The 20,455-nt window shown below is 40.8% G+C and overlaps 1 protein-coding gene across 2 annotated transcripts in view; it reads right to left on the bottom strand.

Moving 5' to 3' along the window:
* Positions 1-20,455, bottom strand: part of Cubn (cubilin) — a 206,598-nt gene that overhangs the window by 13,057 nt on the left and 173,086 nt on the right. For both annotated transcript variants that reach the window (XM_075970518.1, XM_075970517.1), the window contains exons 59-62: positions 19,160-19,377; positions 5,712-5,920; positions 789-951; positions 237-442 (exon numbers count right to left, since the gene is read on the bottom strand). In XM_075970518.1, coding sequence (XP_075826633.1) covers positions 237-442; positions 789-951; positions 5,712-5,920; positions 19,160-19,377 — 796 coding nt within the window. The remainder of the gene's footprint in view (positions 1-236; positions 443-788; positions 952-5,711; positions 5,921-19,159; positions 19,378-20,455) is intronic.

A 20,455-nucleotide genomic window follows, 5' to 3' on the forward strand; every position in this document is an offset into this window, starting at 1 on the left:
GGGCCCTAGGAATATGCATTTTTAGCAAGACAGCCGGATGCTTCTTAGACATGGGACATTTGCAAAGCCTCTTTCCTACGGGACTACATTTGCGTTTCTTAGTATGATGGAAAGTAGGGTTTTGTCTCCTGCTGAAAGAAAAATACAATTTTAGAAGGAACAGGGACTTTATTTGGGCATGGCTTCATTACTTCCAGCGTTTGCAGATGTGACGGCCGGCACGCTGGAGTCTTTACCTGTGGTGAATCCTGAAGCTCTAAGTAGCTCTGTGAGCAGTCTTGTGAGGCCAGCTTTAATTCCCACACTGTTATCTTGATGTTCTGGTATGGAGGAGCCTCGATGATCCAAGTGCAGGTGGAAAGTGGGCGTCTGATGTTCGACAAGTGAGGTGAGGAAGCATTTTGTGGGGTCACAGTTGCAAAATGTGTCCCCCCACAAGGCACTGAAGAGAGGAGAAAGAAAAAGGTCGATGATTTAATCATGTCTAATTATACATAACAGCTTTAAAATCTTGCTCTAGTCCAGCCCACAGGAAGTAATTTTATTATTCTTTTAAGGATTTGAGTGTATGTTCTGGTGATGCAGGGCTGCAATCCCAGCTCCTTGCAAGCGTGAGGCAGGAGGATGAAGTTCAAGACTGGCCTGGCAGCTTAGTGAGACTCCGTTAAGGAAAAGGAGAAGAGCAGGGAATGTGGCCCACACGTGTTCAATAATCCTCTAAAGTTGTCATCAGTTTAGATGAAATAAGCATGCATTCTTTGCATTTCACAATTTGTCAAAATTCTTACTGTCCACAATGGTATATGTTGCATTAAATCCTTCTCTGTCCTGAGCTATGTCAGAGACAAACTGAACCGTAAGGAAGTTGCTGGACGAGATAAAAGGGGCAGGTATTTGGTCACCACACAATCTTCCAACTACATCTGCTGCCATGCTCCTGCCATCCGCTATCTGGAAGAGAAAGCAGTTCATATTCATTATTAATAGAGGAATTGTTGTTTGTCATTGCAGCTACCATAGGTCAGAAGCTTAGGCTTCTTTATATCGGTGCTCTTACAGACGGCCTTGATTTAGATCGATACTGCTATAATGACTTTCAGTAAAAATCCAGTATGATGCCAAACAGACATTTTTCTCTTAGGAAAAGTAATATAGAATTTAAAGAACTATGGCTGTGAACTTATCAGGCCCATTACTAATATCTCTGATGCCCATATTATTCCTAGAGGCCCTTCCTGAGGCTTCCTGAATAAGGAAGCTCTTATTTCTCTTCTTAACTCTACTCTCAAGATGTCACCTAGAGGTTGCTGCCAAAACAAAGTGATACCAGGACCTGCCTAACCACTTCCTACCATCTTGAGACAAAGGCCATGGCCAATGACAACAGCTGTCAAGGCCTAATGGAATGGGCTTTCCTCCCACCTCAGATCTCATGGGTTTCCTTTCTGGCTATCTGCTTCTCTGACTCCTTGAACTTCCCAGGCTTAGTCTGCTTCACACCTGTAGCATCTGCCTTCCTTTTCTGGATCACTCTTCCCTGTATCCGCCAAGCCTTTCCTGTGTTTCCTTCAGGTCCTCGACCCCTATATCACCCACTGGGTTCCCAGACTTTAACAGTGTGTAAGGCATAAATAATGTCTCATCAATACCGAGGAAATGCTCTGATTCTCCCCCCACTAGCACCTGCCTTGGTTTGCTTTATCTTATTACACCAGAGTACCATAGACGAGGCATTTATAAACAAATAAGTTGATTGGTAACAGTTCCGGAGGTTGAGAAGTCTTTAGAATTCCAGGACTGCCTCTGATGAGGACCTTCCTACCTTATGACTTAAAAGCATGATCTGAAGAGACAGCAGAAGCATGCCAGATCTGCAATAGCTTCCTATTTTATGGAGTCATTCACCCCATCCTACGAACCCCACTCTCATGACTTTATCTAACCCAGTTATATCTCAAAGCTTCCCGGATACCAAGAGCATGTGAATCTGAGGCTTCTGCTTCTAACACACAAACTAGAACGATGTTCACACCACAGTACACCCTTCCCTAATATGTTCTCCCTGAGTCTCCCCTATCTCAATCAGTAAACAGCTCTAGGCTAAACCTGAGTCCTGCCCAACTCTTCTCCATTCCCATCACGACCATACCTGCTTCTTTCCACCTTTTAAATATATCAGCATCAACACCACGTCACCCTGTGCCTCCAGAACATGGCTTACAAATCAGCTGCACAGAGCACCCACGCAGGTCTCTACCAGGCTGCCCAGGTATTGCTGACCTAGATTTATGCTCTTGTTCTTCCTGTAAAGCTACGTTTGCACAGAAGGCAGTCTTCACTCTTTACCAACAAGATGCTACACCTCCTCTCACATCCCTCCCGCAACTGTCTCCGGCAGTCTCCTCCCTCAGTGATATAGTCTTGAGGGATTTCTAGCCATGGAGCCTCCTCAGAGAGGCCATGCCCACACAGTGTGGCCCTCCTCCAGTATCATCCCATTGTATTTTGCTGCAACCAAACTGTAACCTACTTATTGCTTATCTGCTTTCCCTGGGCTCCCACTCTGCAAGGATGTGAGTTCCCCAAAAAAGGTACGGAGCTCTGCTCAGAAGTGTTTCCAGCACCGAGAACCACGCATGCCTCTTACAGCCTTTTACAGACACTGAAGGAAATAGTGATGACCTGGATGTTCCTCAAACACTTTATTTAAAAACAAAGTAGGCTTTACTTTTTATTTATATTTCAGTAATCTTGATTGTACTTTAATAACAAACTTCTCTGTTTGTGTAGCTCCAGATCTGAGCTTGTAACAGAACCACATCAGATCCAAGATCTTAGAGCAGTGCTTCCCTGGCATTATTTGTTATAGAGATAGTGGATTTCAAAATTAAACGTTAAATAAACTGACCACTAGATGGCACTGTCTCCCCTATATGAACATAACTTCTATTCATGCAGAATGTTAAAAAAGAGGGATTCTGTAATCTAACACCCTCGATTTACAGAAGAGAAGAGTTACAAGTTTAGGACAATGTACTTTTTCTGATAAAGGAAGTTTCATTACACCCACTGTGGTCCTCATGATTATTGCAAGCTTTTTCACTTCTGTATCACATGCCTGGCTTGTGTTGGGTCTCGAGTGTAGAGAGAGGCATAAAAACACTCTCTACCTTCAAGGTGCTCATTGACCAGTGAGAGGGGCCAAAAATAAATATAAGCATATGTGCATATATGTGTCTATGTATTTCTCCATATACATATATTTACAAATGTGAAAATGCCAAAAAAGGAACAAATAAAGATGAAAATAAATATGTCAAATAAAATAAGGGAAATATGTACTGTAAAAGAAAGAAGTGTGTTGGATATAAGAGAATCAGGAAAAACCTGTCCATTTCATGCCAAGGAGCTCGAGTCTCACTCTACAAGAGCAGACGTGGGTTTTAAATAGAGACAGGTAAATATGAAGGGAAGGATGAGGGAGAAGCCACAATTGGCTGGAAGGTGGCCCTGTACTGGCAGGACATTCATTCAGTTACTGTTTAAATGAGAGTTTACCAGCTGATTGGAGATCCATAGTTACACTTGGCATGGCTCCTAGAGTCCTGTGCAATCAAGCCTGACATTCTTTCTATCTTTTTTTCTGTTCTCTGACAACACCAAATCCCCACTATGTGGGACCCTGCCCAATACTGGGGCAGGAACTGCACGTTTATGGTGCCTTGAGTAATAATCCACTCACACCTTGCTCCCTAGAATCCTTTGTTTCCTGGTATCACTGTGACAAAATGCCTACAATAATCAACTCCAGAGAAAAAAGATATACTTTGTCTCTCACTCTCAGTCCAGTCATGACTAATCTCTGCAGGGACTTAGTTACAGCGCTCTCTTGTCTGGGGCCTGTGCTGCCATAAAGCAAGGTGGCAGAAGGACATACTGGAGGCGGCTGTGATGCAGAGAAAAAGGAGGGCTTGGGGCTCAAGTGATGGAGGTGGGTCTTGTATCTTATTTGTTGTTTTCATTGGTTAACTAATAAAGAAAACTGCTTGGCCTGATCAGACAGAAAATTAGGTAGGCGGAGTAGACAGAACAGGATGCTGGGAGAAAGAAGCCGAGTCAGGCAGTTGCCATGATTCTCCTACTCCAGACAGACGCAGGTTAAGATCTTCCCTGGTAAGCCACCTCATGGGCTACACAGATTATTAGAAATGGATTAGATCAATATGTAAGAGCTAGCCAATAAGAGGCTGGAACTAATGGGCCAAGCAGTGTTAAAGAATACAGTTTCTGTGTAATTATTTTGGGTATAAAGCTAGCCATGTGGGCGGCCGGGTGCCAGGAACGTAGCCCGCAGCTCCTATTACAACATTCAAGTATCGTTGCAAAGGGCAGTGTCCTCAGTCACCTACGTTCCTAATGAGTCTCTATGTTGGCAGCTATGCCTTCTTAACCATTGGCTTCGGTGAGACATTCAAGACCCAGGCTATCATAGTAATAGTACTTAATCTTTATGGTATAATCTGTTTTGCATACTATCTATTGAGCTGAGTCAACTTAGCTTCCATAGAGTGCTATTTTATTGCAACATTAATGTGATTGGCTGCCTCATGTTCCTGCTGCCATGGCTTTTTCACCATGATGGGATATGATTTCAAAGCCTGCACAGACCTAGCTCTAATGGAGACATCTCAAAGTTTCACATTCCCAGTGCTTTCCTTCCGTCTGCCAGTTACTGGGAAAGCTGCCAGTGGGTGAAACTGCTCTCCAGAAATGGAAAAGAAGAATAGCCCTAAAGAGAACTTATTGTAATAAATAAATAATAAATAAATGACTTAAGATTTCATTTTGAAACTAGCAAACAACAATTCCTTTCGATGCTGCTATTTCTGTCAAAATGACTTTCGGAAACTCATATGGTCACAAGTTCTTACATATCACCAAATCACACTCACAGAAATCAATTTACCTCCTTGCAGCACCTACAATATCTCACATGAGTTAAATTCCTACTCTTTGGGTGAATCACTTTTTAAAATATTCATTAATTATAGTGTATTGTGTGCCCCCCTGATGTCTTATTATAATGGTTCTCATCCAGCAGATTGACTTTCTTCATCACAGCCATTCTTGGCCTGTGACCTGACACTTAGCAGCTCTGTCCACCCACATGCCACTTGGACAAGCATTTTCCCTTGACTTCAATGCACTGTGACTGCCTGTCACATGCTTTCCCCCCCTCATCTGCTCCCTTCCCTTCATCCTCTGTGCTCCTGCTGCACCTCTGGGTACCAGTCCTAGAACAGAATGGGAGCATGGCTGTCTAGCTTCATGCTGTCTAAGGAAGTGTGATTCTTTGAACTTTTTAGGAAGCTTTGGATGCCATCTGCATACATAGAAGAAACAGACCAAATAAGAGGTGTTTCTTTTTGGACTTCAGGTGTCAGTTATATTAGGCTTGCCAAGTTCTTTTGACTCTCTCACTATATATGTCCAACCTTCCTGTAGACACTGAACAAGACAGAGGTGAATCTTGAATGCTAGAAGTCACTTAAAGTTTGAGTCATGATAACAAACGTGAACTCGAACAGGAAACTGGCATCTGTAATGTCCACTGAAGCCACTGAGAGCAGCAGTGCTCCCATTTTGAAGTCTGCGAGATGGCCAGCTGGAGCACCTTGCTTTAGAGCAGACTTGCCGTGCAGCTGTCTTACCTGCACGTAATCATAGTAGCATCTCCCATCTGATGTCCCTCTCTCCAGAGAGAAATTACTGAAGGTGAGTTCAATGAGCTTGTTTTCGGGTGCAATTATGTTCCAGATGCAGTTTAGCTCCCGGTCATACTTCCCGTCTGAGTCCAAGTCCGGAGAGACAAAGGTGCCCTTGTCCTCTGTCAGGTATCCGCCACAGCCCTGCAGTGGTCCTGTGAAAACAAAGACACATCCCGTGCAAAGGGACAAAATGACCTCAGCTTCCACATGGAAGGGCTTTAAAAAAAGGAGGCTACATTCTCTGCCACGATTTGCAAACATTATCCAGACCTTGACAGGAAGTATGTGTGTTTCTCAAATTTTCTTGGCTCCTTGCTTATTGTGGTTGTTTGAAAGAAAATAGCCCCCAAAGGGAGTAGCACTATTAGGAGGTGTGGCCTTGTTACAGGAAGTGTGTCACTGTGGAGGCAGACTTTGAGGCCTACAACTTCCTGTTGCCTACAAACCAAGATGTAGGACACTCAGCTACTTCTGCAGCTACATGTCTGCCTACACGCCACCACGTCACACCATAATGATAATGAACTAAATCTCTGAAAGTGTGAGCCACCCCATTAAATGTTTCCCTTTGTAAGAGTTGCCATGGTAATGGTTTCTCAACAGAAACCCTAACTAAAGCACTGGTTCTCCTTTTATCCCCGGCACCCACTGGCGTCGCCTCCTTTTCGGCATGTACAGATCCCTGAGAGTGAGCAACCATGTTGAGGCGCACGCATATGCCTCTTTGGAACTCTTTGTGCGATTTGTTCAGACTTTTCCCCACCTTGAAGAACTCAGTTTTGTGCAAACTGGGTATTTTGCATAATAAGCCGGTGGAAACGTTCACTTGCCTGACTTTCAAGTTCTACTTTTGTGAACACTGCCAAAACTGAAAATTGAATTTATGAAGATTTGCCCAACGTGTCTAAGAAAATTACCTCCCAACCAGGTTTTCATTTAAATAGTCTGACAGAAAGAGGTCGAGAGGAGGCAGCTTGCTCTGTGGTCTAGCTTACATTAAACTGCCTTCCAAAACCAAGTCCTGCGGAGACTGAAGAACAGAAGAACTCCATGAAAAAAAAATTGTCTACATTGAAATTCAACAGTTAGTACTGCACAATTAAATTACGGAAGACAGAATACTCTAATGATGCCTGTATGTCCACTGTGGGAAAGAATAGAAAAAAAATCCTCTGGATTTAGGTTCTGCCTATTCCGTAGCCTAACGGGGATATCAGAGATGACACAGGGAGAACATAAAATGAAGAAAAACTTACTGAAAATTTCTAAAGAATTAAGCTCAAAGTCATCACATAAAAATAACATTAAATTAGCGTTCTAATTAATGTCTTACCACTTGCACTAGACATAAACACAACTTTCTTTGTCACGGGCCTTCTATTTATCTCATTCCAACTGTTTATCTACATCAGTGAAAAGATTAACCGTCACATTAGGGGGCCTTAAGATGCTTTTGGACTTGATGAGACATAGAAAGAATGGTAGCCCTCCTGGACATCAGCCACAGAGTAGAGAGGCTGTGAAGAGGGACTTTCAGTACAGGTGCGTGCCTTGCAAGCCAGGCTGCCCTGTCCACAGCTTCTGTGCCAGATAAAGCTGGAGAGTGTTTTCACAGTTAGGTGTTCCCTGGAGTCGAAATGTTTCCAAAGACCCGATCCCTAAAATGGCCACTCTAGTATACAGGTCAAAATGAGTCTGAAACACAGCCCTGCACATATTCACACTGTGTGCTATTGGTGGTCAGCTCATGAAACATGCCTGAAAAACACAGAAAAAACTGAAGCTTGGACAGCTTTTATTCAGTCGTGGGCTGTTACATAAGGAGACCAGTTAAACTCACTGGCTTGCATAGCAGGGAATAACAATTACATTATTAATGAAATGGAAAATGCATGGTTATTTAATATTTCCTTAATATTCGAGGAAGTACACTTCAGATTAAAGTCCATTAGAAGTAATAACATATAACTAATTACGATAATTATGATACAGTGAGAGGAATGGTAGATGCCCTAAAAGGGAAAGGAAAAAATTAATTTTGTAAGAAGTCGTCAACGGCTACTGTGAGGATAGAGACGCTCCAGTGCAGTATTCAACTCAGGCCTTAAGGATGCACGGAATAAGAACCTGCTGAAATAGGACTGAGATCATTTGCTCTGGGCTGAAAGACGCTCATTATCCAATATTAAATGAACAATATGTGTAGGGAGGCACAATTCAATATTAAATGAACAGTATGCGTATGAAGGCACAATTCTGTTCTGAAAACCATGCAGCAGATGAGGGTTCATCCCAAGGCTCAAGACTAGGGCATGAATAGCCTTTGATTCTGTCCTGTGGATGGTGGGGATCCACTTGAAGCCTTTTTATGTAAGATTTGTTTTTATTCTTATTTATTGTATGTGTGAGAGAATACCATCTGCCTGTGAGAGCCTGTCAAGGCCACAGGAGGAATGCAGAGTTAGATTTCTTGAAGCTGGAGATATCAGCTCTGTGAGCTGCTCTCTGGGTGTTGTGAATGAGCTTGAATCCTCTAGACAAGTGGTAATCACTAAACCTCTCAGCCATCTACGGCTCCTTGATGGGCTTTTGATCAGGGAAGTAGTAGGATCATTTGATCTGGTAGTAGCATCTTACATTAAGGGGGCATTGACTAGAGGGGATGCCAGCTTTAGTTATAGGCAACAGACATCTGAATAACTAACTACACAGTATCACTGTAATAACAGCAAACACACACACACACATACACATAAACATATATACACACATATACACACATCCATACACATACACACATACAAATATATACACACAATACACATATATACACATATACATACATACACACAGAGAGAACTTGTTTGAATTATCAAGCTATTGTAAAGCACAGAATTCATAAAATACAGAGAACAAGTAAGACAGAAAGCTAACATTACTTAATATTAAACAATATTACCGGTCAGATAACCCTGACCAAAATCGCCAAGTAACTGAAAGAAAAAATGATATTATATGGGTGGGTAGCAGTTTGTAGTGTTCTGGAAATGATAATTGTAGAAAATGCCCCATTTTCGTATTTAACCATAGTGCAGCTTCTCCATGCTTCAGATTCTCCTAAGGTAGGTGGGAACACAAGTGTGCTTGCCTTTGGGAGAATGTAAACAGAATCCCCACAAAATGAGAATGCAATGTCAAAAACTGCTCTAGCCACATTGCTGTGTCCAAATATCTATAGAAACATAACATAATAGGATCTGACTACGGAAGAGTCCCCACATATTAAAATATCTGTATTTTCTGTATTGATATTTTGAAGTTCCTTTTCTTCTGATAAAGACATCATGACATTGTTCTTCTTAGACATCTCCCATCCACCATCCTTTCTACCGTTTAGAAAGTACTTATCCATCAGCACCTGTCTGAGCCACTTTGATGGCACACCCTGTACCCAGGAACAAATGTCACTCATTTGTAAGTTGAGTTTACAAATAAAACTTAAATAGAACTTATCTGTAAGTTGGAAAAACTTAACTCAAAAGAGCTATTTCTTCAGAGAAAGAAAATGTTTGAGGGGAAAAAAACCCTGCTGGAGATATAAACCCAATTCAGCAGAGAGATTCCAGCCAGATCTACTTAATTAAGTCAGTAACTGAATCCTGAATGATTAGACTTCAGGTGAAGCACAAGGCAGCATCAGTCTGATAAGAGAAGAAATAGCTGCCCTATCTAGGAGAATCATCTTAGAGGCTCCAGTGGAGGGAGACGACTTATTAAGGAGTTATTTTGAGGACTGACATTTTTGTGACTGACACTTTCCTGAGGTCTTTGGGATGCTATCTCCCTGTCTCTGGACTCTTGCTGCCCGAGAGGTTAGTGACCTACTGCACTTCAGATGATGATCGCCCTGACTTCAGCATATTCCTGCTGCCCAGCGCCATCTGTGCCTGGAGGTGGTGGTCAAACAGCTCTGGAAGCCTCACACCAAATGCCTCTAAAAACCGGTGCCCCAGTGAGACAGAGCATGCCATGGTGGCTTCTCAGTCAACAACGGGGCCTTGAGTTTCACAGTCATAGTTTGCAGTAAAGCTCACTGTGACCTTCACAGCTGCAGTATCGACTGATCCAGGGTTGTGAACTCACTTGATAATTCAACGAGATTTCTGATGGTTGAGCTTATTTCTCTAAAAGGATTTCATTGGATACTACACAATGTAACAATTAAAAACTCACAGAAAACTAGGATTAGACAGGAAATTTCTCAGTTTGATAAAGAACAACTTATACCTATTAGCACAACTTATACCTATTAGCAAACTTTTAAAAAATTGAGTGTGCATGTGTGTGTGTGTGTGTGTACTTGTCTATGCCCATGGAGGCCAGAGACTAATGTCCAGTGTCTTTTGCAATGTTCTTCATGTTAGATTTTGAGATAGAGTCTCTCACTGAGCCTGGAGCTTGCTGATTCCTCTGTAGACTTAGACCCATATACAAAGGGGGCTTGGTGGGGAAAATGAAGCATCTTCTGTTGTTCACTTCTCGCTCTATGCATGAAGATAAATTTGTATGAGCTGTTCTTGGTCTGTAGGTGCCAGACCAGCTTAAGGGCAGTAAAGCAACAGATAGGTAATGTAATCTATATGGTAAAGGCTAAAATAATAACAGATCATGTCTGCAATAACAGAAGAAGAGTGATTAAAAAGAAGCAAAGGAAAGGAGCTATGCCTGCCACCAAGCCTGAAGACTGGGGTTCAATCCCTAGTACAGAGAGAACGCCAGCCAAGTTCTCCTCTGATGTCCTGTAACATCCATTGTGACACTCCATGCCTAAACATATGCAAACACACAAGTGAAAAATAAAATGCAATAAATAAGTTTGAAAACAAGAAAGGATGGTTGCGGGAACATGTGGTGAGGCAGGAAAAGCCGAAAAGAGCACAAAGATTGAGTGAAATCTGATATGTAATTTCATTGCACACAAACATGTTAGATGTTAAATTCCCCAATGGGAAGAAAAAGCCAAAGAGCAAATACACTCTACAGGATAGAGCAAGGTTGGAAGTAAAAGGGTCAACAAATATGCCATGCAAATATATGTACACATACATAATTAGAGTTCTTAACCAAATGCCTTTTGGGTCCAAAAGAAAGCTATGCATATTATTCTAAATCAGAAAAAATGGATATTATTATTAAGATGTTTTCAAATAATGAAACAAGTTAATATTCTAGGAGGATACAGTGGCTTTAGGCATGATTGTTCTTTATAGAATGTATGGATTCCAGTGAGTGCCTTTCTCCACCTCCCAAGATAAACCTACTAGTTAGAGCTGGGGATTCCTGGCTTGTCAAATGAGTACAGAGGATATTCTGGTTTAATCAATGCCACAACCCTAATGAGGAGTGTTACCATTTTATAAATTAGAAAACCAAGACAGAGTAGTTAAACACATTGTCCAAGGCTGAACTTGTTAAAATTATAAGCTGACTCTGATACTCCAAAGCTGACATATAATTCAGGACTGCCATTTTCACAGGCAGACTTATCACACTGAGTTTACAAGGAGTTGGTAATTTCTGTTTGAGTGAATCAAGTAAAGGCTTGCTAAAGTCACCATTGTATCCTTGAAATCACTGCCTACAAAATAAGTAGCAAGGAAATATCGTAAAAAAAAATGAAGGAATACAGAGACACAAATAGTTATTAGATAGATCTCTGCTTTCTAATATAGGTTTAGAGAATTTTTATAGTTAAATCTATTTATTGATTTATAAAGGTGTTGTCTTATTATAAAAATACATGAATATGCATATGTACATTCACATACACACACACACACACACACACACACACACACACACACACACACACATATATATATATATATATATATCAGTGAAATGACTTTTTAGTCTTAAGTCTTAGCCGATTTTCAAAGCCAATTTTTCTGACTTTCATGCCATATCTTACTACATATTTCAGCAGGACAGCAGTAGAAATTTCATCAAAATATACAAAATAATGACTGTATAAGTCTATCTAACGGGTAGTCTCATAGTAGTGAACAACAAATGATGCCAGGTCTATAACTTAAGGGATTTGATCTCTGGGCACTGGGGCAGTATATCAGTAGGTAGAACACATTCGTTAACTTGTAGAATTCAGTACATACTAATGAGCATACTCCCTATTTAAATGGAATATAATTTTACTGAATATTGACAATTATTAAGTAGAAATTTTTTAAAAAGGAAAATATTCTGTTTAAAGAAAAGCAAGATTAATAGTGATATATTACTGAGATGTCATAAAATAGATGATGATATAAGAGGTGAAATTTATGCCGGGGAGAAAATTGGGATCTTGGGGGTGGGGTGGGATGGGGGTAAGGGGAGATGGGGAGAGAAAAGTTAGAAGGGAAGGAGGTGGGGCCTTGGGGAAACAGGAGGATTGGGATAAAGGAAGGTTGGACAGGGGAGCACGGAACCACAATTCTTAGTTAAGGGAGCCACTTTAGGGTTGGCAAGAGACCTGACCCTAGAGGGGCTCCTAGGTGCCCAAGCCGAGGTCCCCAGTTAGTTCCTTGGGCAGCTGAGGATAGGGAACCTGAAATGACCCTATCCTAGAGCAATACTGACGAATATCTTGCATATCATTATAGAACCTTCATCTGGTGATGGATGGAGATAGAGACAGAGACCCACACTGGAGCAATGGACTGAGCTCCCAAGGTCCCAATGAGGAGCAGAAGGAGGGAGAACATGAGCAAAGAAGTCGGGACCACGAGGGGTGCACCCACCCACTGAGACAGCGGAGCTGATCTACTGGGAGCTCACCAAGGCCAGCTGGACTGTGACTGAAAAAGCATGGGATAAAACTGGACTCTCTGAACATGGTGAACAATGAGGGCTGATGAGATGCAAAGGACAATGGCACGGGCTTTTGATCCTACGTAAGGTGCTGGCTTTGTGGGAGCCTAGCCAGTTTGGATGTTCACCTTCCTAGATATGGACGGAGGGGGGAGGACCTAGGACTTATCACAGGGCAGAAAACCCTGACTGCTCTTTGGACTGGAGAGGGAGGGGGAAAGGAGTGGGGGGAGGGGGAGAAGGGTGGGAGGAAAGGGAGAAGGGTGGGAGGAGGGGGAGGGAAATGGGAGGCTGGGAGGAGGTGGAAACTTGTTTTTTTTTTCTCCTTTTCTCAATAAAAAAAATAATAATAAAAGAGGTGAAATTTATAAAAGAAAATCCAATGACCAATAATTTCATAATAATAGTTTAAATAAGGAAATGGAATTTTTGTTTTTATTAATGTGTTATTTTGTACTAAGTATATAGTTGGTTTTTTAAGTTTCACTGCCCTGATGTTGTTACTTAATAGTGACAGAGATCAATACCCTTCCTTTTAGAACTTGCCAAGTGTCCTTGATAAGTCACTTATGACTTGTGACTTAGTTTCCCCACTTTTAAACTTGACTATTTGACAAGTGTACCAATCAGAGTTACATCATCAGAATAAAATATCTAAATTCCTTCATTTATTTCAGAACCCTGGGGTTGAGAAATGTTACTAATTGGAGCCCATAATTAGAAGCTACTAATTTTTGCCATACAGGTTTATTATCCTTTATTTCAATATAGATATATTCCTTATATCTGTATTTAACCATGCTAGGGCTTCACCCTTTATGCCATGCAAAGCCAGCAGGACAGATGAGACATTTTCCTATCAACACCAAAAATGTGGCTTTTACAACATATATTCATATCTGCAAAATACATATACTTCCCATATTTACAATTATATAATAAATTGCATAAACTATATTTAAAGTATAAATTTGTTCTTTATATAAATTAAATGTTACATTTATAATATAGATTATATAAAATGTGACTATGAATGGAAATATATAAAGGTTAAATACTATTTATGTTATAAATATGCCATATACAAATATATAACTATTCTATGTGGTAGTATTATATAGTAATAATAAAACATAAATGTTCTATTCAGAACTAGCATCCTATGATTTTAAAGCAGATAGAATCAAATGAGATGATAAACACAGCTTGGTCTCTAAAGAAACATCTGGCTTATTTGCTCGAGGACAGGAAACCCTATCCTTTTACACTGGGGGCAAATGTAGACATTAAGGGGACAAGGAGGAGGGATACTTGATTTTGTATGATACTGGAATAAGTTCATTAAGATCTTTCTTTGCTTGATCCTGTTGCCTACAAGGTTTTGATGAGCTATGCAATAGCTGGTTTCTTTATTCCATCCACGCATTCTAAGCTAAGCAAATATTCTTTCAGTGAGTCCCTAAAGAATAAGCTGCAGATAACCTTGTGTTTAGCCTTATCCTCAGGGGACAGGTAATCAACAGTGAAACCAGGCAGGCTTGCAAGGGGCAGAAACAGGCTTAGTCTAGTTTTCTTTAAACGGGTTACTGTTTCAGCTGTTCTCATTCTCAGACTTCATAAAAGGAAGCAAATGACATTAGGAAACCAGACAAATAGCATCCCCTGGTTGCCTTCAAGTCATACCCCACCATTACTTCCTGGAGAGTTATGAGCAGTGATTTATCAAATTATTCAACTGATAACCCAGCTATCTGACTGCAGCTGTGCTTCTAGAAGTCAGGGCAGCAGCAGCCTGTCTCTAGCTGCTCAGAGGCGCCTAGAGAAGCACACACATGATTTTAATGTCAGTGAATATTTGAAAGTGCATTCTTTTCTTGTCGGGCTACCATTTCAGGGTGCCTCTCAGAGTTTAAACTTGACACCACAACTGGGAAGGATAAATATAACTAGAAGTAGAATTCTCAAGTGTGCATTTGAGAGTCTTGCCATTTGCTGAGACCTTATTTTTCATTCCCATAATCCCTAACACTCTACAACCTCTGTTTTTCATAACCCCTTTTAGAAATCATAATTTTTTATTCTCTCACCTTCTTTCTACTCCTCCCACTGTCTGCTCTTTTAACACATTTGAGAGATGTTTTCCAAGAGTATGATAACAGGTCCAGAGCCCAAGCTCATTTCACTCAATATTGAGTCAGATCCAGTTTCTCCAGAACTGGATGAAAGGTATTCCCTTCTATTTCCTGTAAAATAGCTCTACTCTATGTATCGTGAATCAATTTTGAGAGTAAATAGGTATAATACATAATATCAGTCACACATAAATGTAATTTCAAAATAGGCATAATATATTCACTTATTCTTCAGTTCATTCACACAGCCACTATTGATGGAGTAATACTTATTTATGTCTGAGTCCTCTACGCTGCCTTAGGATTTAATTAGAATTTAACTTCTGATTTGATTTAAGTTATAAAATATACTTTAGGACAGCTATAATATGTTCCAGGAACTAATCTACTTTACCTCTAATAGATTCTTAAAAATAGAAAGTGATAATATTTCAAGCTAATCTTCTTTAGTAGATGAAAATTGAGCATAGAGAGGTTAGGGCTTCTCAAAAGCTCCATCGCAGGCAGTGATATGATGAGTCACCTGCATCCCGGGTACTCGAATCCTGGCACACAGCTCTTTCCCTTTGGCCATGTTCCTGCCTTCACCGACCTGTGATTCATTCTGTCCTTGCCGGACATGTTTTTGTATTCATGCTTTCTCTCACCCTGAGTTTGCCCTTACTGCTGCCTGATTCACGTCTGCATGACTAACAAGCCAGGTGAAGGAAGACAGATAGTGGTCCCCATTCTCAGCATATTGGCTTCAATCCACAGGAGGCACAGAGGTTAAAGATGTGTTTCTGACCTCATTACAGATAGTTGTGAATCACCATGTGGTTGCTGGGAATTGAACTCAGGACCTTTGGAAGAGCAGGCAATGCTCTTGTATACATAATAAATAAATAATTTTTTAAAAGCCTATAAGCAGTCAGTTTTCTAGAAAAGACATTGTATGCTTTTTTTTTGTTAAAAAAAAAGATGTTTTTCTGGTCACTGAGGTCCCTAATGTAGCTTATTTTTTCCAGGGGCAGCGATTTATCTCCCTGGATTGCAGGAACTCCTAATTGTCTCTTGGGCTTTTCTTGATTTCAATGCCCAAAAATCTTTATTGGGCCAAGTTTAGTACTGTATATTAGAACTGTGCTGAACTTATACAAAATGCATTCTGGGAGGGGGAATGGGAGCTAGGATGATGGCTGAGTGGGCAAAGTGCTTGCTGGGCACCTAATATTGCATGTAGATGCTGGGCTGACAAGGCCCATCTGGAATCACAGCCCTTGGGAAGATGGATTCTAAAACAAGTCCGTTAGCTTTACTAGCTACACTGGAAAGCTATGGGTCAACTGGGAGAGCTTGCCTCGATGTATAAGGTAAAGAGTGATTGAAGCACAGTCCTGCCTCAATCTTGGGTCTCCATATGCACACACATGTAGATATGCATCCTACATGCATACCCCACACACATACATACAAACTACTAAAGAAAAGAAAGAAGAAAAACAAAGTGACAATGGAACCGAAAGTACACACCTAGCTCTGGGCCAAGAAGATATGTGTTAACATAATGAGTAGTCATGAAAGACTTACGACATCATGACAGACTCAGCGAGACACTTGGACATGAGGCCAGCAGAGTAAGGCATGGAGGCATGAGCTGTAAAAACATATGTTCAAAGATAAAGTGTTTTATTTTTGACATGTGAAAGTTGGCCATGGGCTGAAGTGAGCCTGTTGGCAAAGGAGAGGCTAAGACTAAGCTAGCCGAGAGTGTTAGGAAAAAGCAGAGTGCTTTCATCGTGAGTTCTGCCCTGTAGAGCTGACATACATCATCTAAACCCACAGAACGGATGGTATCTCAGAGGCATTGATGATCTGAAAAAAGATGAACACTTGGTCTAGAAAAAAATGCTCATCTTTTTAGAGAATTCCATTTTCCTGGATCCTGGGAGCTCAGCACAATCATTTCTCTGACTCCCCTTCTTTCAGTTACCCATGTTATGTTGGCACTCATGGGAAATGCAAGAAAAGTTTATGTCATGGTTAGGTGCCACCTCCTGGTGTCAGCTTTGCCTTCATCTATCGCCACACTTGAGCAATAATTCCACAAAGGAAGGAGAAACAACTTCAGCCTCCATGTACTAACTACCCACTGCGGGTAGTTCCCCCAAATTTCCTCAGTCAATGAGAAACACAAATGTACTAAACGCACAGGGAGATGCTGCACTGACTGTCACATAAGCACATAAGCTGATTTTTACTGAATTTTGAAGAGTCAAAGCAGATGTGCATAAATTATCGTCAATTGTGTAATCTAAACAGCAAAGCCGTGAAAGCTGCACTTAGCGATCTAGTTGAGATAAAACTAAACAGAAATGTCAAGGGCTACAGTGCTCTCCTCTTTACATGAGGTATTTACCAGGGAAGGGGCTGTTTTCCAGGCAGATGGATAGCTTGAGAAGTGAGCAGCCAGTCTGGTCCACCGTCTGTCTCCTTATAGAAAAGACGGGAGGGTTTAACTGGATGAAGAGGAAGAGGAAGGTGGAGGCGACTAGCTGAGGCTGACTTTGCACTTTTTATTTTTTGCGAAGTCTGTAATAAATAGATTCTGGAAACCCTAGAACTGCAATGACATTTGTTACTCCTTTTCCTCGCCATGCAAACGATCAACAAAACTGTAACTTATTTAGACTGGCCAGGACACATAGTCGTGTGAGCTAGAGAGCTTTGTAAAAAAATTACAATACTCAAATTCTCACTGAAAAGTGCAATTAATAATTAAATTATTGCTTGAATGTCTTCAAGTGAACAAAGGCATTTATACAGACGGGAAAGTAGTAACATTTTCACATGAGGCACAGGGGCATCCCAGGACGTGAGATCCTTCATGCAAAAATAAGATATCTAAAGGGAAGTGGGTTTTTCCTTTCAAATAGTCTATAGTGTTTTATATACCGCTTCACCTATACTATTCTAGGAAGGCTACAGGCTGTGTCTTGTGAGTCTTGCTTTCAAGTTGTCATGAAAGCTGAAAAGGGTAAGCGGCAAAGCGCCTTTCTGATACAAGTATCACAATGTCTACTCTTTATGAGGAGCTTAAAAACATCAACGTTTGTCTGATCACTCCCCTCCTGGAAAGCGTTATTGGGGCTGGGAGATGGCTCAATAGTCAAGATCTCTTGCTGCTCAGTCATAAAACTTGAGAGCAAGAGTTTTCCTGACAGCACCCACAAGGTGCAGCTCACAGACATCCATAACTGCAGCTCCAAGTACCCTTTTCTGGTCTCTGAGGACATCTGCACACACATGTGCATGTATACTCATGCAGACACATGCATATAGACACACATAAATAAATACAAAATCATTAAAAATGAATTCAGAAGAGTGTGACATAGAAAATGTAATGAAGTTAAGCTCTGCTTTTGTGCCACGGAGATGGAGGTAAAATCGGCCACAGGCAAAGAGAAAACCCTGGGAAAAGAGCCCAGGTGATTTATTGTGGGAAAGTTCTCCTGTCTCTTTTTTAATGTTCTCGGAGAATGGGATTTGCTTGAGGATTGGTTAGATCTCAGAACACTGGTTACATCAATATTCAAGGAAAAAAATAAAAATACTTCCCTGATCCCAATAAAAATTGCACAGTTATGCAATTAGTATAAGCAGAGAACTGGCTGTGTTACAAAGCTGGCATTCCTGTGCTAATCTTAGGCAGATTATTGTCTTTCATATACAGTGGCAATAAACTGGGCTTTTGTTTTCAGTTTATCCCCACCCTTAGCCATCCTGCCATCTCACAATGACTCTGAGACCACCCTCTCCATCCCAAATGTCTTTTCAACCATCTCTTAAATATCTCTACTTCAGTACCTGACAAGCCCACCAGCCCTAAATATGGCAAACTGAATACAGCATTCTTCATGACCAAGAATAGACTTAGGTACCACCTGAGTAGACTTACATAACATCATCATCCAACGAGTTGCCCTTAAGACCGCATCTTCAACTTGCATTCCCTTGTAATGTCCCACCAAGCTCCTAATGCTACATTCCAGATGCATTTGGCCTTCTAAAGACCTTTAGTATTTCAATTTTTTCTTTACCTACATTCCCACTTGTGCTAGTTAGACCCTCGGCCATTTCCCACCAGGACTTCTGTCCTAAGCTCCTATTTCCTTAGGTTGTTAGGTTCTTGAAGCATTCCTTTTTTATAGCCACAAGATCATTCCATACATTCGCAAGACTCTTTATCACTCTACGTGTAAAGCAGCCATTGTCAATGAGGCCTTTTAGCGGGGCTTCTTCTGTGTTTAAATGAAAATCAGCTGGGATTAACTGGGAGAAAAAAAATTAAACAAAGAAGAAATGTAGAAATAACAAGAAAAAGACTTTCATGTCTCAAATGCTCACCTAGTGTCTCCCTGAAACTTATTTTCCAGCCTTTTGCTGTTTGAGAAGAATCCGTCTTGAATAGCAGGGTCAGGCTGTTACTGGTGCTCTTAAGATCCCGTGGAATCGTGGAACCACAGAATTTTCCAAAGGATCTATTTCCAATGCTAGGACCGTCGAAAACTGCCAGGTAGTCATTGTCGCAAAGCGGGGAGGGAGCCACTTCAAAATCACTGAACCTGTGAAGTACACTTGGTTATTTCTCATGTTCTCTTTTGTGTGCCTATTAAATTGTACCTGTAGTTCTTATAAAATTAAATAAAAACAAAAAAGAGACTAACAACACAGCACTCAAGCTTCATTTGGAAAGAAATCTTATAAACAAGGTGTATTCAAATATGAAGCCACTATTTGTTGGGTAACTGTAATATACCAATAACTGTGATGGGACCTGAGGATGTAAAGATGAATAAAATACAATTCTGCATTTTAAGACAATCAAGACCTAGGTTCAAGTGAGGTCAATTTTTAGATAATTTTTTATTCTTTCACAATCCCATACATAAATAATACACTTTGATCATATCTCCCCATTATTCTCTCAACCACTTCTCTCCAACTGACTCCCTTCCTGTTTCTAGCAATCATCTCATACTTCCATGTGCTTTATTGATGTGTTCTATAGCATTTAACTAGAATTGCTTGCATAATTATGTACAGGGTGTTATTCCTTAAACAAGGGCTAGTTACTAGTGGCTACAGCTTCAAGGAACACGACTCCTTCCACAGCTCCTAAGATTGAGTGTTGACAAGCTGGCCTATGTTATCACCCTAAAAACATGCAAGGTTTTTGAGTTTCACCTAAACTACTCCTCCTCTTCGATTTTTCTTGTGATATTTGGTAAGTGGCACTGCTGTCTCATTCTTTACTTATGTGAAGAATACTGAGACAAATGAAAGAAATTCTGCTTTATATAGCTCGATTGTGGTTCTTCCAGCCTCTTGTTTCCTTCTTCTAAAACCAAGTTTATAGAAACACCAATGCAACAATGTGTGTGATACAGCTAAATTACGGCATCTGTATAAAGCATGTCCTCAGTAAAATTAAGTTATGATTTTATAAAACAAGAACATGGAATAGTTTTGGTTTGAAAAATATGCAGCAGAGGTAATAAAGAATGAACTAAATTCTGTTATGTCACTGGACTGATCTAACAAGAAATTCACACATAGCTCCCTGGGTGGATCACTGGAGGCTCCCAGCACAGCTGCTGGCCTGCCTTCCGAGCACTGGGTAGGGATAACTAACTGCATGTG

The sequence above is a fragment of the Microtus pennsylvanicus genome, chromosome 4 (genome assembly GCF_037038515.1).
Source record: "Microtus pennsylvanicus isolate mMicPen1 chromosome 4, mMicPen1.hap1, whole genome shotgun sequence".
In the NCBI taxonomy this organism is placed as follows: Eukaryota; Metazoa; Chordata; class Mammalia; order Rodentia; family Cricetidae; genus Microtus; species Microtus pennsylvanicus.